The sequence below is a fragment of the Thunnus maccoyii genome, chromosome 15, assembly GCF_910596095.1.
Source record: "Thunnus maccoyii chromosome 15, fThuMac1.1, whole genome shotgun sequence".
Taxonomy (NCBI): Eukaryota; Metazoa; Chordata; class Actinopteri; order Scombriformes; family Scombridae; genus Thunnus; species Thunnus maccoyii.
Window position 1 is genome coordinate 20682236 of NC_056547.1, and position 17513 is coordinate 20699748.

The 17513-nt window shown below is 41.0% G+C and overlaps 2 protein-coding genes across 2 annotated transcripts in view; one reads left to right on the plus strand and one right to left on the minus strand.

The window, feature by feature from the left end:
- The window catches only part of hibadha (3-hydroxyisobutyrate dehydrogenase a), a 23765-nt gene extending 10173 nt beyond the window's left edge, over positions 1-13592 (minus strand). The window contains exons 1-4 of the mRNA XM_042434965.1: positions 13449-13592; positions 10140-10300; positions 9800-9909; positions 9509-9630 (exon numbers count right to left, since the gene is read on the minus strand). Of these exons, the coding sequence (XP_042290899.1) occupies positions 9509-9630; positions 9800-9909; positions 10140-10300; positions 13449-13521 (466 nt within the window). The 5' untranslated portion in view covers positions 13522-13592. The remainder of the gene's footprint in view (positions 1-9508; positions 9631-9799; positions 9910-10139; positions 10301-13448) is intronic.
- The window catches only part of tax1bp1a (Tax1 (human T-cell leukemia virus type I) binding protein 1a), a 32585-nt gene continuing 15564 nt past the window's right edge, over positions 493-17513 (plus strand). The window contains exons 1-3 of the mRNA XM_042434964.1: positions 493-618; positions 13987-14136; positions 15306-15520. Of these exons, the coding sequence (XP_042290898.1) occupies positions 15332-15520 (189 nt within the window). The 5' untranslated portion in view covers positions 493-618; positions 13987-14136; positions 15306-15331. The remainder of the gene's footprint in view (positions 619-13986; positions 14137-15305; positions 15521-17513) is intronic.

Below are 17513 nucleotides of genomic sequence, written 5' to 3' on the forward strand. Positions count from 1 at the left end.
ACTGAGGAGAGAGAGAAGAAGGAGAGTGAGACAATAGCGAGCGGAGAGAGAGAGAGAGAGAGAGAGAGAGAGAGATGTAGAGACAACAGCAGAGAAGGATAACGATCTTTCTCTTCCTACCTCCCGGCATCCCGCCCAACTCTCCCTCCCTCAAATTAACTAATCACCCATAATAAGCTCTTATGATCTGTAGTGGATTTCTATAAGCAGTGACACAGGGATGATGGAAGATCCTTGTTGCTGGAAGAATAACACCTCATTAGCATAACAATGTGTATGTGTGTGTATGTTGGGGAATCAGTGAGTATGTTCATTGTGCATGTACCAGAGTGCATTTGTGTTTGTGTGTGTGTGACGTGTAATTCTCTCTACATGATGTCTATGTAGTGTGTACATTTTCACTGTGCATATGCGTGTGTGTGTGTGTGTGTGTGTGTGTGTGTGTGTGTGAGGGGACGTCCCGTTCTCGGGCCAGTCCTGTCAGAGACGGATTAAAGAAGAATCCTAATGAGGCTTCCTGAGCGCTGGGTCCGCCGGCTCATCCATCCCAGCGGGAGTGACAGTCCTGGATCGTTAGCACTGCACAACTACACAACGCCCCCTAGGGGGGGAGACAAGGTGTGTGTGTGTGTGTTTGTGTGTGTGTGTATAAGGGGTGGGGGGCACCATTGATAGAAGATACAGGGCAGAGAGATGGAGAGGAAAAAGAAGAGGAGGGATGACGATACTAAGAAGACATCCACAAGAGAGAAAGTTATAATGCCACACCAAATGCTACTTAATAGACTAAGCATAATAAATTATACCACAGTGCTAAAAACAGTAGATTGAGTCTAATAAAAATGCCACTGTAACGTCTAACAGGTGATCCTTCCTTGGGAAGTTATTCCCTTGGGAAAGAACCACTTCTCTTCGGTCACTTTCTCTCAAATAGCTCCAAGGAACAAGTTTTGGTTGACTGGGTAGTGGTGCCCCACCTCAAAACCCCCAAAACCACCAATGCAAATATTCTCAGATGCTGAAGTTGGCTGGACTATTAATAAGCTACTCTATGGCTTTAATGTCTATAGTGCATGGGTGAGGAGGAGAGGAGAATGAAAGTGGCTTCTACAGTATGTCGCATGACAGATGGAGAGGCATCGCACAGTGTGTGGGCACGTGTGGTTGTGTGTGGCCCGTGCGAGTTAGTTCCCATTCAATTACAGAAGCACATACGCATCTCCTTCATCTGATCATCTCTCACAACAAGAGTCAAGTTAATAGACAGGCAATCAAACACTATTAGGACAGATGCTAAACAGCAGGCTTCCACGCCAGTCAGGCATTAACCATAAACATAAGAGGGTGAAACTGGTTGTATGAAGGCAAAGGAAGATCAGAGAAACAACTTTGGTTTGGCCGGTTTGTAGCCAACACTAAGTTCATTAGCACTTCTTTCATTACACACAAAAGAATCAACCAAAGCAATTCATGACAGCCTTATAACCTTTTAAACTTGGGCTCTTTTTGAAGTGGTGTCTGTGTGTACAAAGTAAGTGAGAATGTCTGTTTACATGTGCATGCAGTAGCTGTGTGTGTGTGTGTGTGTGTATGTGTACCAAGGACAGGTGCAGATCCCAGAGCGTGGTCGCCAATAAGACGTCAGTTGGCGCTTCTGAGGCCGTGTCTCGGAGTTACGAGCCGCGTGTAAACCAGTAGGCACTTTTTATTGGTGGTGGGTTTAAATTAAACTACATTTGTGAATATGAGGCTACACAAACAACACACACAGTCACAGACACACATACACACACAAAAGGGATGTTCCCAGAGTTGGGTAATGAATGACGCATTTGACAACATGCCGCAACCCTGACCCCCCCCCCCCCCCCCCCCCCCACCCCTAACCCCGAGAGAATACGGAAAAACACTTCAAGCAAAACAACACCTAAAATATCATTAAAGCTGCCCCAAACACCTCATTTCCTCAAATGATAATATAACTGCAAGAATGCAAGGAGAGATTTAGGGATACAGGTCACACCTTTGAGTCCAAATGTAGTTGGTGTAAACAAACTCTGGTCCTGGCAATATGTTACCCTGTTTGCTACTAAGTTTTTAACAATATTCACATGTAAGGTTCAAGTTTTGGCTCGGCTGCAATCAACTATAATTCAGACTCAAAGAGCCTTCACACTTAATGGTGTGACAGCCTTGAGTCAATGGGTGTTGACTGCTTGCAGTGTAAGCCAGTGGGGGTAGGATGTTTACAGGCCAACAACGCAGCCTCATGTGGTCCACCATTATAATTACACCCAGGGGCAGATCTTTTTCTCAAACAAATTAAAAACCCAAACAGGGCCTGTAAAAAGCATAACGGATATCGAGTAAATAAGTGAAACGGTACGAGGGTGTGCGTTAACCAAAAGTGCTCACACATAAAAAAAAAACGGAAAAAGAGAAAAAAAAAAAAATCAGCACTTTCAACAGTTTATCTGCCAACTTTGCTAATGCTGCTCTGTTATGTTAAAAACAGACTCTTTATCGGCTGCAGTTAACAAGCGCAGAGCCATGAGAACTGACTCCTGCACATAAACACTCCATGAGAACCTCTAGCGAGTAGGCAACTGGAGAAAGTTTGGGTTTTGAGAAAAAAACCCAAGAAGATTTAATTCAGTTTAGAACGTCAACATAGTTTCTTGTGTTTTTAGGTTACTACAACCTTAAAGGTTTAGTTTGCAATGCCTGTCCATTGACCACCAGGCCAGCCTTAATCATCATCATCATCATTATCATCATCATCATCAGTAACTGCCCTGTCCCGTAGGGGAGAGGCTGGTCAATGGTAGGTGACAGAGAATGAAGGGGGCAGGAGAGATCCACGATCAATCCTTTCCCTGGCCCAACGAGACTCATCTAGAAAAGAGCAAGTTAATAATGATCCCCAATTAGGCTGTTAGCAGGGAGGGACACAGACGTACACAAACACACACTCACACACACACACTCACATGGCTGAGAAGAAGAAACTGTCTATCACATAGACAGAATGCTAATTCCCTTTTAGATGAGTGACATGCTGTGTGACGTTGGGGTTGTGTTTGAAGGACAGACATGTTTTGTATGACTCATACACCAGCTGACTATTTGTCTTCATGCGCGCACACAAACACACACACACACACACACACAGCAGATGACATAGGGGCAGAGACGCAAGAGCCAGTCCCCAGCTGCTGTGGGTCTACCTCCATCTGGAGCATAGGCTCGGGTACCCCCTTCAGCTCCCCCCTCCATCATCACCATCCCTGGTCACTTTACCACCCCCATTCTCCCGTCAGTGAAAGGCTTGTTATGCTAATCTAGTCTTTGGGCCACTGTCTCTCTAGTACTGGTTAGCCATCAGAATGACAGACTGCGACAGAACCGCCCCCCTGCCCATCCAACCCGATTACTTAAGTCAGTGTCAGAGAATCATCACCAACCTTCAGTAAACTTCCTTCAGGCTCTCAGACTCTTCTTCTCATTAATCCTTTTCTCAGACTGGATTAGGTTGGCCTGAGTGCTCTCTTGTTACTTCCTCTGACCAGGCGTACCAGTGGCAGGTCTCACAAAGCTTTAGTTACAAAGTTAAACTGGTCTACAGAGTTAGGCAAGTCTTAAGCTGTGTCCAGAATCACTCTCTATTCTCTACTAGGTGCACTAAATTTACTTTCTGCCATGTTATCATTTGTGGAGAGTCCAATTTCTTAGTGTGAAAGTAGTGTCAGCATTTTTGCTATAAATGCTACAATGTAATACTTTGCCTTTAACAGATACTGTGAAAATTAAATCAGGTTGTCACCGCATCATCACCATCATAACAGCTTATTTTTTGGGCAAACAGCTGTAGGGCTGAACTAATGATTATTTTCATTGTCAATTAATTACCAATTTTATTGTTTTATTCTATTCCAATTTAAAATATTTGAATATTTGTTAATACATTTTCTGTGTATGTAGTGTAAATTCTTAAAGCCTACAGTGATGTTTTTAAATGTCTTATTTTGTCCACCCAACAGTCCAAAACACACAGATGTTTAATCGACAAAGTGACAAAAAGACAAATAAAACCTGGAAATTTTTGTAATTGAAAAGCTGAAACCTGGGAATTACATTTTGACAAATTACTAATATAATTAATAGATTATCAAAATTGTTGCAGAATTCTGTCGATTGACTGAAAAAGCACAACATGGTTCCATGGGACCACAGTAACCACTTGGATATATTTTTAATTGTGTTACTGCTAGAGGGTAAAATGTCTTTGTGACAGGCAGAGAAGTATTCTGTTGGAGTGAACGGATCTGAATGGCCCAAAACAGTTGCTCATTCAGCAGCAATGTGTTTAGTTTGAAAGTTTGGAATTAATTCAGAAATCCTAGCAAATGTAACAGTCAAGAATTTAACAGTTTGACAATACAATCCCGAATCAAGGTCCACTCATTAGCTTAAGATTGCCTTTTTCATGTGCTTTCAACCATATCACAGGTACTTATTCAGCAAATGGCGTTTGCGCAGGATCTGTTAAAATGTGAGCTCAGTAGCCATTTCATTGATAATATTTTTGGAACTTTCCTGTCTGTGTGATCAAAGATATAAAAATATCTATATCTATGTGTGTGACCTTATAAGACAGGCAAGAAAGTTCTTTCATCACCTTGCACATAGCAGTTTGACAAAAAACAAACTTTATCCACTAATGAAGACTGTGTGATATAGTTCTAAGCTCCAGAAAAAGTTAGTGAGTGGACCTTAAGTTGGGACTGTTTTGCTGTTGCTACTATTTTCAAGATCAAGAATAAACTTTCATGCTTATGAATTTAACAGCTTTGAGCAACTGTTGAAATAACAGAAACTAAAAATAACTATCTGAATTTAGCACAAGTGTGACTGTTTGTTAAAACCATAGTCAAAGATGATCTTCGTCGAAGCAGCCTCAGGTCCTGAGGGCCTGGAGGGAGAAATAGAGCCTAGATCATACAGTGGAGTGGATTGGCAGTGACGAACCAACTGGTGCCAGCCTTGGCTTGAACAAGCTCCTACAGGCTGGACGATGACGTTCAAACTGTCGGCAAATGACACACTGCAACACTCAGGCTTCAGTTGATGTGGTATGGATATGATTAGAGTGGTGTTGAGACTCAGCCTAAATAGGTAGTTAGTTGAGGATTATAAGACCTCGCAAACAAGCAACATTAGCCCGATTGCCCATGGTCCCACAACAGCTAGACTGCTTCTTGCTTTCATTTGCAGCGAGAGCTGACTTTCCCAGCGCTGGGAAAAACACAATGAAAGGTTTTTTAGGGCCTTTTTAAAGCCATCGTCCGTTAGCAATGTGGCAGCCCACCATGGGCACACAGACACAAACACAGGCATTCTGGGTAATTACTGCTAACGACCCCGCCGCTTGTTAGCCAGACCTCCTATTTTTGCCATCACTGTGCCAACACCCTGGGTCTGTGACATCAGAGCTTGTTTTGTTGTGGGTCAACTTTGCATGCGGACACTTTTAATGACACCAGACAGTGGTAGAAGTGTGTGTGTGTGTGCAAGCAAATGCTAGCATGCCTGACTCTATGTGAATATAACTGTGTCTATGCAGGACAGGACAACTCTGGATGTGTATATATGTGTGTATGTGTGCGTGTGTGTGTGTGTGTATGTGTGTACCAGGACACAACTGGGTCATGCAGGGCTAAAGCCAGCACACTGGTCAATCTGCAAGACTGAAAGCCAGTGGGATGCCCATGAGAAGTAAGTGAAAGATGGCGAGGGAAGTTTTTTTTGATTGCTCTCTTTTTAAAAAGGGTTATGACTCCGCAATTCAGATCCCACGGTTGCCTGCCAAACCTCTAGTGACGCACACAACATACAAACACACACTTCTGTGTAAAATACGCCACCTCGCACACCACACACACGAAAGTATTCATTTTATATCAAAAGAGAAATCTAAATTAAAATAAAAACAAATACAGAAACCACACAAAGAAAAAGCTGTGACAGCAAAACTTTAAGAATACCAGTGATCACAGCAAGTGGGCCATGTCAGTGCTGAATGTTGTTATCCCTAGATGAATTTTGACTGGATAGTGCCTTCCCTTAAAGGTATAGCCTACTATGCAGGATTTTCCTAAAAAAAAAACAATGGAAAGACTCATACAAAAGTGATCCCTCTCAATCACTAGAAGTGTGTGGCGGTGTTTGTATTTGCAGAGACCCTGCCCTCTGCCTGTATTCTTCTTCTTCTTTTCCTATTATTTTGCTGTGTTTGGGACACTTCTGGGCATCAACCTTTGGGCAGTGGGTATGTAGCTCTCAGTTAATAACAGCACACAGGGTGTGAGGTAGGGACTCGTAGCGTAGCGACCAGGTTACATCACCGTCTTCTGTTTCTCTTCTCCGCTCTGCTCTCTGTGTCTGTGTCATTGGTGTATAAAGAGCTGCAGGTCTGTGTGTCTGCTTGACTGAGGGCAGGGCTGAGCTACACTCACGCAGAGCAGAGAGGCCACAGTGGACAGGATGAAGCTCTGCTTTCACACAAAATCCGGCAATGCGGCACATTCCCACAGGGCTGTGTGAGGCGTGGGCGTATTTATTTGTGCTTTAGAACATAACCACTGTGAAACAACCAGAAAATAATGTTTTATTCATCTGATTCACTGCTTTGTTCTTGCCAGCACTGCACGCTCTCTTCATTCACTCTTGAGCTTGCTTGACCACTGTTGCTTGCCCACTTTCTCTTCTCTCTCTCTCGCTCATTGAGCCAGGGAGGAGGGGCCAACTTTGAATGCTGTGTGTTTACAAACACCAACTGACAAATCCTGCATAGTATACCTTTAAGTTCTTTCCTTAAGTCAATAAATATTATGATATACATTTTATATAAATATATAGATTAGAGCTGCAACAATTAGCTGCAGTTAATCAATTAGTTGATCAACAGAAAATTAATCGCATCTACTAGTTGATTAAATGTTTCAGTCATTTTTCAAGCAAAAATAGCAAAAATTCTCTAGTTCCAGCTTCTTAAATGTGAGAATTTGATGTTTTTCTTTGACATTTATAACAGTCAACTGAATATCTTCAGATTCTGAACTGACAAGCAAATCAAAGGCATCATTTTAGATTCTTGAGAAATGGTGATTTTTTTCTATTTTTTCAATGTTTTTTTCAACATTTTAAAGACCAAACAATTAAGCAAGAAAATGGCAGATGGCAGATTAATCAATAATGACAATAACCATTAGTTGCAGCCCTAATATGAATGTTATATTGTTATGTGTCTGACCAATGCCAGTAGTTTTTGTTTTTTTTAATGAAATATTGGGTGACATTTATGGACAAAAATATCAGCCTTTTGCACAGCAGACATTTTGACTTGTCATAGTAGGAAAAGCACAGGTGTTACTGGTAACATTTGTTACATGAATAACATGACAACTACTGGTCATAGGGCTGAGCTGATGTTTTTCTCCCTTGCACAAACCTCATGAGTATGATAGTGCCCTATTTGAGTAGGGTGCCATCTCCTGGTTGGAACAGAGCATGTATTGTCATATCCCACCCAGAGATGTGGAAATTGGGGGGAGTGGGGGTATTCTGGCCTATACTGTTTCCCATGGAGGTGCCAGATGCTGGAAATCTGTCTCCGCAAGTTAAGCCTGGCTTATCAAGGTCACCCCAGCACAACCAACTTTCATCCCCTAACTGGGCACTCAGAGTGGGGCTGAAAACGTTAGGGCTGCAACTAACAATTTCTTTCCCTGTTGTTTAATCTGTGTAATTTTTTTTGGATTAATCAATTTTGTTTTGTCTATAAATGTCACAAAATTGTGAAAAGTGCCTATCACAAGTTTCCAAAGCACAAGGGGATGTCTCCAAATTGCTTGTTTTGTCCAACAAACGTTAACAGATGTTCAATTTACTATAATGTTATATAAAACAGAGAATATCAGCAAATCCACTGGAACTAGTGAATATTTGGCATTTTTACTTGATAAATTACACTTAAGATTAATTTCCTGCTGAGAAGTTTCTGCTTTTGTGCAATAAACTAGCTATGTGCACTTATGGATATGGCTTAGGGATGTCTGGAGGAAACACAAAAGCCACCTGTTTTTATACGCATTTTTAGTTTGCCCATTAAAAAAAAAAAACCTGAGTGGAATCACTGGAAATTAAATCATACAAAAAGTCTTTTTTGGAAGAAAACACAAATTAATTCCCATTTTCTTTTGCCAATTTTCTGCATATTCTGTTAAAATTTCCAGTGCATATGGATGGAAACTAAGCTACTTGGGTGCTACTTGGGTACTCGGTGCATGTGTGTGAAAGAAGAGTGTCTGCAGAGTAAGTCGGAGAAGCCAGAGGTAGCAGGTAAATCATTGGTCATCTCAGGCCAATAAAAGAGGCTTAGCTGAGAGACAGGAGAGGAAGAACCTTCACAGAGGACTGCACACACAAACTGTTCACTGTCTATAGTATGTAAACAGTGTGTGTGTTAAGGGAGAGTAACTGGCTTAAGACTCTGATCTTGTTGACTGCACTTGGTCTGTTCTGCAGACGCCAGCTGGTAAACATGCCAGTGTGGGCCAAGTCTGTGTTTGTATGAGAGAGGGTGAGAGCTACCATGTCTATTGTGCATGAATTAAAGATTGTGTAATAAAAAAGCAAATAGACTGTGATCAGAGTTAATAGTCAGATATGCAGGAGTGTCAGGATGTAGCATACCTTAACTGCATACCTGAATCAAAAGAATTGCATGTATGTGACAGAGAGAGAGAGAAAGAGAGAAAGCCATAGAAAGACAAAGAGATGGACAGTTTTACTGCGATGTGTCTCCTTCATGTCTTATCTCCCTCCTCTCCTGCACTCCATGTGAGGGCAGTTTCTCTCCTCTTTATGACTCTTTATCTGACATGAAAGGCACTAACATGGGATACCCGCCATTACGGCTCCATCAACATGAAAAGCTCTGACACCGGATTCTCCACTGCGGCTCAGCCCATTAAGGACGACTGGTGATCCTGTGCTCTGTCAAGGAGCCGTCACAAGCAGACAGCACCAACATAATGAGGACTTAAAACCTTAACCTAGCCTTTAAGACCCCCGGTCAAAAGCAGCAATAAAACCTCAAGAGGGCACCTACTTGCCGGCTTGCTCAGTAATTACAACCCATGTCCTAGCACTAACCCAAAAGGTCCAATAGTTTAGATATACAAAAGAGTGTGAGACAAATCAGAAGCAAGGCAGAGGGGTCATAGGCCTAACTCCATGATTGGTATTCTCAAATGGACAAACCAGCTATCTGATACTGCTTTGGTCTCATTTCCTTTGTATGAAGCTTGCAATCTCTTGAGACACAGCTTCCACTATAAAAAGTAACCACTATATGGGAGATGGAATATTTGGCACTATACCAAACCAGAGTATCTGCAGAGATGGAGATGAGGAAATCAAATAAAAAAGGTGGGTGGGCCATTACCTCCTGATACCGGAGCATCCATGAACACAGCACCCATCTTCTCTGCAGCGACCGCCATTTCTTTTGATACAGCAGGGTCAATGGTGGAGGAGTCAATCAACAGCGTTCCCTTCTTGACCTTCCTGAAGAGGGCAAGACAAAAAAAAATGAACATTTCATGTACTGTGCATAAAATATATTTTGACCGGCCCAAAAAACAAGATTTTTTGTTTGTACACTACAGAGTTTCTTGCATGCAGTATTCAGCAGGCAAGGTGAGCTCATCGGAAAGTCAGGAACAGAGACACTTACTTGAGGATGCCATTTGGGCCTGTGTAGACCTCTATGACGTTGGGACTGGAGGGCAGCATTGTGATGATGCGGTCTGCTTTCTCAGCCACTTCTGCTGGGGAGTCCACCACCTGAATATTGGAGTCATCATTGCACAATAACATCAACACAAAAGAAACACCTTCATGAATAAATTAAATGTATTAAAGCACATAGTTTACTTTGCAGCTGTTCTAAGAAGATTCAATGAACAAGTGGTGAAAGCATCTATGTGCATGCATCAGCTCGCAAATACTCGACAATATGCAATGTGTTATTAATATGTTAATGTCGTGTCTCAATGTTACTGACTGTATGTTACCTGGGCACCCATGTCCTGCAGCTCCTTGCAGGACTCAGGAAAGACATCAGTGGCAATAACAGGATAACCATTTTTTAGCAGGTTTCTGGCCATGGGAGTGCCCATGTTTCCCAGACCAATAAATCCAATAGGTGTTTTTGAGGCCATTGATCGCTTTGACACTGAATCAAAAACAAAACAAAACAAAAAGGATGTTAGATATGTGTGGATATGGGTGGGACATTTTGTTTAGCTGAAGTCCAGCCAATCAAACATTTCAAACCTCAACACCTTGACCATCACCTCACAGAGGATTTATGCCCTCACATACAGTAGTTATTTGCAATAATATCCTGTTTAGCTGTGATAGTGTAGGTGATTAGTTTGATTCTGCCTCCTCAGTAAAAAGTATTTGCCACCATTAGTAGTGCTATAAAACACTTTGCATGGTTAATGATTGTCAGATTAAATGGCAATAAAAAACTACTGTAACAGAGTAATATCCTAATATTTTCCAGCAGGATATGCTCCAATTAAAAACAACAGAGCAAGTCTTCATGCTGTAACTTACAACCAGCTTTTGGGAAGTCTGGCCAGGCTATTAAACACTGCTGGCTCAGCCAAGGTCCAGGCAGGTTAACAATACTAAACAGAGTGGAAACACTGGCAATGAACCAGCCAGACTACACCGACAAGATTAAGCCTGGATAGTGAAGCCTAAACAGAAAGCCTACTTTAAATTCAGTCAAACCCTCAACATACTGTACCATATCACAGAGCTGTTACTTCATTAATAGTGATTTAAGCACCGCCTGATCATAAACAGTTGTCTGCAGTGTAAGTAAGAACAGTGCCTCACCATGCTATGGTGCTTCCCCTTAACAGAATACAGTTTGTGTCAATGAAACACCAACATCGAGTAAGATGAGCATCAGCTATGATGATATGATCTATAAAATAAAAAAGCAATTTAACAGATGCTTCCTCAGCCCTCAATGTGTCTTACACAACAGTGCAGTCCTTTGTCACTGCACCCATTTTTTCCTAAATGCCCCGAGAACTGAAACATTCTCGTCTAATACTTTTTTTCAAAATTGATAAAGTGAGCTTTGTTTCTCATCTCATTTTTTACCCCATTTCTGGATGGTCCAAATATATCTATTAAGCCCAAGCCGCCTAAGTAGGGGTACAACAACATATTGTATGATACTAAGTTTCACATGGTGAACCAACAAATTGTATTATTTTGTAGTCTTAGATATTATAATCTTGAATGTTAAAATAAACTGATACTGTATTTGCAAGGTACAATCTCAGGCATATTGTTATTTTTCAACAGAACTATGAATTTTCTAGATCACACATTGACTCTTTTGGTAGTATACTCAAGTGTGCAACAATACAATAAATGATTTGTAATTAGTTTAGATAGGGTTGCAGCTGATTAATATTTCCAAATATCAGTTAGTATTAGAGCTGCAATAATTAGTTGATTAATCCAATAGTTGCCAACTATTAAATTAATCACCAACTATTTTGACAATCAATTGTTTTGAATCAGTTTTTTGAGGAAAAAACATAAAAATTCTCTAATTCCAACTTCTCAAATGTGAATATTTTCTGGTTTCTTTAGTCCTCTATGATAATAAACTGAATGTCTTTGGGTTGTGGACTGTTGTGGACAAAAGAACACATCTGAAGACGTCACCTTGGGCTCTGAGAAACAGTGATCGACACTTTTCACTATTTTCTGGACCAAACAACTAATCGATTAATCAGGAAAATAATTGACAGATTATTCATTAATGAAATGAATTGTTAGTTGCAGCCCTAATTAATATATTGATTATTTTTCAGATATTTTTTTGTTATTTGTTTTCTTTTTCCAATAATTGTTTGGTTTATTATTTCTACAATTTCTTCGAACCTAAAGAGTCCAAAACAATTGTAAATTATTTTCAGTTTGCAATGATATAAAATAGAGAAAAGCAGAAAATCCTCACATTTAAGAAGCTGGAATTAAATGATTAATCAATCTGTTATTCATTTTCTGTTAACTCACCATTTCAACACTAATCTTAATCTTAGCATGCAATATAAGCATAACTATTCACTGCCACAAATTCATTTGCTTTAATCATAATTTACTCTTACTCTTTACATGAGCTTTTAAGTATAAGGCTTGGGAGTTTATCCGTTTCCTGTTGGCCACGCAACCCATTACAATATACTTATTATACTGTGCGAGGCATTGTGGCTACTGGAGGTCTAGAAATATATCTGTTTTTTTAATTCAAATACACCAGACCCTCTTCTGATCAGAGCACTGGGTATAAACAGTACTGTAAGACAACAGTTGTTGGGTGTTAGCAAAATATGTTCACCCAGGTATGTCCACCCACTTGAAGCACTTGTTGGCATGACTTTACAATGAACGTTGAAACTTGCTCTACAGGACTGGGGCAAAACCATGTCTGCTTAGTAAAAGGCGTTACCAGGGGAAAGGGAAAGCACTGTATTGGGGCCCCAAAGTGTGGGGCCTTTAAAGAAATTCAATTCAAACTTTCAACAGATACACACAGGGTTGATAGAAAAAAAAGATTCTGTAGCCATATTGAAATGCATTACCAGCAAAAATCAAAGAGAAATATAACATACAAGAGTTCACAACAGGGTCACAATAACACACACAATGTATTTGAACACCATAAAGTTACACACGCAAGGAAGCAGGGACCAATGCAATAAAATATCAGGCCAGTGTTTCCCACTTCCCTGTATTTCAAATTTGCATCCAGACTAAAATAATTCAAATAAATATTCACTGTTGGCTGATTTAGGAAACTGTTAAGTGTCTTGCATTGTAGGATGGGCAGGAGTAGGCATTGTCACAGTGATGGAAACCAAGGCTAATGCATGAATATGTGTAGGGTAAAGCTGACTATGGTATTGTGAATGGCTAAATCTAGATGAAAGCAGAATAATATAATGAGAGACCCAACACAGATCTTACACATAGCTAATAGGGATCCAACAAGTCATTGTCAGTTAAAAATAGCTGCTGCTGACCATTGCTTCACATTTCAGATTGTTCATGTCTATTAAGCACATTGTCCTCAAGGTACTGCATGACTGAGCAACACACAGCAGGTGGGCCAACTCAGGGACATTGTGTCCACACTGTAACAATTATCTAACATGGGCAGTATTCACACTTTCTTCTGAGGGCTAACAAGCTAGCAAACATGTTGGAGCAGAGAGTGTTCCGCACACAGACTCGAAACCGTAAAGAAAACGAAATAATACCGACAATGTGAGTGAATACGTTACCGAAGGCAAGGTCGACATGCTTATTCCACCTTAGCAATACATTTCGAGACCCTCTAAACAACAACGCAGCCATGCTTCTCCTCTCCCCTTGACCTCGGCGTACGGTGACAGCTGTCAAGCCAGGAAAGCCTAACGGGAACTATTATGATTGACTGTGAGTCTCGCCCAATCGCAGCTCTCGAGAGGGTTTCCTGCAGCCAATAGAAATGAACCAAAGGCGGGATATCCTGTACTTTTTTTCTACTTGTTAATGCCTTATAGCTGTTACTGTCAATACAGTATTCACTCTAAAACACCAAAAACGTTAAATAAATGAAAATAACAATGTCGAAATTCTATCTACAAATATTTTTTTGTTTTTTGCAGTGTCTGGCACATAAATGCTGATGGTTTCGACAAGTATCCACTGATATTGTTTTAAGGCACAGGGCGAATATCAACGAAGCAAGGGGAAAATAACTGATAAACTGATTGAAACAACTTAAATAATTATTATCGTAGGGACTTTCTGCTTTCTTCTTCTTTCTTTCTTCCTCAGCATCCCGGAAGTTCAGCATCACTTGCTCCTTCAGGAAGAGACGCAGCATCGTCAGTGCTTTGACAACAACGGGGGACAGGGGCCACAAACATCGGCCTGGGCGGCAGACATATCCTCCTGTTTTTGCAAGTGGAATTCATATGGAAAAGGGTACTATTTCAATTTGAAGCTAATTTAACGCCAGTAATGTTTGTGTCTTGGTCCATGTGTAGCTAGCTAGTGACTTGACACGACATGGCCTGTTCAGAGCTAATGTTAGCTGCCGAGTCACCGTAAATAAGATTATCCTCCGGATAAGTGAGCTCGTTGTAAACAGCAGGGATGTCCTATGAAGGTTTTTGCGAAACATTTGGTGTTTCAGGTGTGGCTCAGTGTGCATACCGTGACGATGTTCTGTTAGCTGCATAGCTTAATCTCAGCAGCAGCAGCAACTGTTTCACTTTGATTTTAATTTATTTCAGGTAATGGAGTCCAGGGTCTGATAATATGGAGATGTAGGGCAGGAGAGAGGGTTTGGTTTTTAGCTTTATTCTCATCCAGGAATAGATGAATGGATGAACATGATGCAAAGCAGCTACCACACATTCACACCTGTTTTTGCTCTACTCTTGACCACCACCAGAGGCTCATTTAGCTGGAAATCAAGTGCCTCGCCCTTAGGTACATGATGGGTTTGTTTACAGTAGCTTCTATATGCCCGAAACTCCAGTGGAAAGGTAATATATTATGTGAAAGAATAATTCAGATCCTTTTCTTTCATTTTAAGCATAACTGCTCCACTTAAGTAAAAGTAATTCTCCATTAGAATAAAAAAAAGTTCTGGATTCAAAAATCATCCATTTACTCCTCCATTTGATATGCCTTCACAAACTGCACAGATCAGGGGACAATAACAAGGGAAGGGATTTTTGTTCAGAGTGTATCCATAAGACAGTGCATCTACCAAGGCTTAGTATTGTTTCAGGACAGTGTACTGTTGCCTGGGAGGCAGCATGCTGAAATTAAGTGACAAAAAAAGTGACAAATCTTGAATGATTGGCTGTAACATGATTTTCTGCAGCCTTGCTGTGCAAGATGGATACTGATACATACCGTTCCGTGGCTGCCCAATACAGTAAACCCCCACTGCCCAAAGATGGATATATGCTTCGTACCTGCATATGTACAGCAGTCTGCATTTTTACTGCATTTATTTGTCTTTTGTTTGTTTGTGTGTGTGTGTGTGCATGCGTATGACTGAAAGAAAGACTTACAGCTTTCCGTCACTCTATTGTTTTTGATACTCAGTGTCTCTGCCCTCTGCTGCTTTTTCCTTACAGACAAATGAAGTGACCAACAGGATACAATGTCATCATTCCAGGTGGTGGACACGTCACCGGGCAGCAGTGTCAGCGTCATGGAAACGTCCAACTTTGCCCATGTCATCTTCCAGAATGTGGGGAAGAGTTTCCTGCCCCAGGCGCCCCTGGAGTGTTGCTACACCCTGACCCCTTACATTACTCCCCACCCCAAAGACTGGGTGGGCATCTTTAAGGTGAGTCACAGACACTACAGCCACTGTCACTCTGACAATACATCTGCGAGCATAATCAATATGGACCAAACTTTTACCCATCTGAATTATTCATTCAAACAGATATTAAGAGTTTGGAACCGTTCCCAGCCCATTACATAAGTGTTGGTGACATGAATTATGTGTTAGGGTTTTATTAATTGGGCATAGGTTAGCAGTTGGTGCATTAACACATACATCCGCCTTGACACTAATGGCTCAGCTCTTCACTACATGCCTAAAACCTCACCGCAAGCTTTGGTGTGGTTGCTCTGCATGTACAAAGAGGAAGAGTGTACACGGTGGGCTGGTTGCAGTAGGTCTCGCTGGGGGGCAAACATTTGGTGCTCTTTATGAATCACTCTGATTCTTATTAGGACCCCCCCCACATACATACACACACACACACACACACATACACACACTTCACTTGTTCATTCCCCTCTGTCTTTCCATCAGTCTTCTCCCTGCTTCCTGCTAACCACCCTCCCCTCCGTACCGCTCTTTTATCAAGGCCATCAAATCTCACACGTAATTAACAGGAAATGTGAACTAGGAAACTTAATGTCTCGTAAAGTCCAAAGACAAACATTTTATCGTTGTTTAAGAACTTACTTCAAATCCACCAGCTCAATTAAAAAGGAATAAAGATGCTGGGTTTATTTGGAAAAAGTCGATTGGAAAATTTAATTGTTGTTATCCACGCTAATGAAACCTGTTTGATGGTTAGTGCTTCATGTCAGGGAACGAGCAGACCACGCTTCTTTAATCCTTTTGACGTACATGTCTGTCTTTTTGTGCGTTCATAGGGATATTTACACATGAATTTTAGCAGACACTCGGTCGTGTGTGTGTGTATGTTTATATAACCGATGTCAGTGGTGCATAGGTCAGTAATTATTCATGTGTGCTTTTGCAAATAATAATAAGACAGAAGCTAAAGCCATCATGCGTATCTGGATAAACGCAAGTTTGGAATATAAAAAAATGTGCATGTTTATGTGGATTAAGCAAAAGAAAAAGCCTGATGATTGATTAGACTCTCCCACTGAGCACTGCTGACAATGATGTTTTGTTAGCTTACCAGAAAATTTCAGTGCGGAGATGACTCAGGGTGAGAACATTTTCACCCTCTTACCTTTCACATATACAGGCGTTACCTGTTTCAGAGAGAGACTGAGCCAGAAGCTGACTGGCTTCAAGGATGACTCAGACTGTACATGCAGGCACTGTTCATTTTGAGTTGTGCACAGACAGCCCCTAGTGGTTGAAAATGTTCATAGCACCATTTAGAAGGATCCTGGTATAACAAGCTCATAGATGGTGGCACATTTAAAACAGTGCTCACATAGATTGTATACTGTAAACACCAGACAGTGTGCACTCTAATCAAGCATGTCACGTCTTTTGTTTTTTAGTATGGTAACTAACTTTCCTGATTAATTAATTAAACATATTTATTTTCCTTTTCACTGAAAGCTTGGTTTAGTTAAGTTTCATGATAATGTTGTTAGACGCACACACACATATATACACATCACGCTAAAAAAAAAAACCCTGTGGAGGTTTTTGGTTGAGGCATGTTTGTTGGGTCAGCAGGGAGAAACCTGTTGTCTCAGTGTATAATTAAGGTGTCATCGTGCTGTTCCCTCACACCTCGGATGAATGATTGATAGCTGCTTTGCCTGTGATTATTTTATAACATCACTCCCGTGTTGGAATGCCATACCATACCTAACCAAATGTCAGTCAACTTCACTCTGCAATTAGAAACAATTATTTATGTCTGTTCTCTCTTAAGCAAACACACGTGAGCACACAAGCAAACCTGGCAGGAGTCCATCACAGCTTAGCCTCTCGTTGAGATACTGTCGGAGCTGGAAAGAATGTTTTTTTTTTTTTTGGAGCAGGTTTCCACGCTGACAATTACCATTTGTTTGGAATAACATTATACTGGGGCTAATGGGCTGATAAG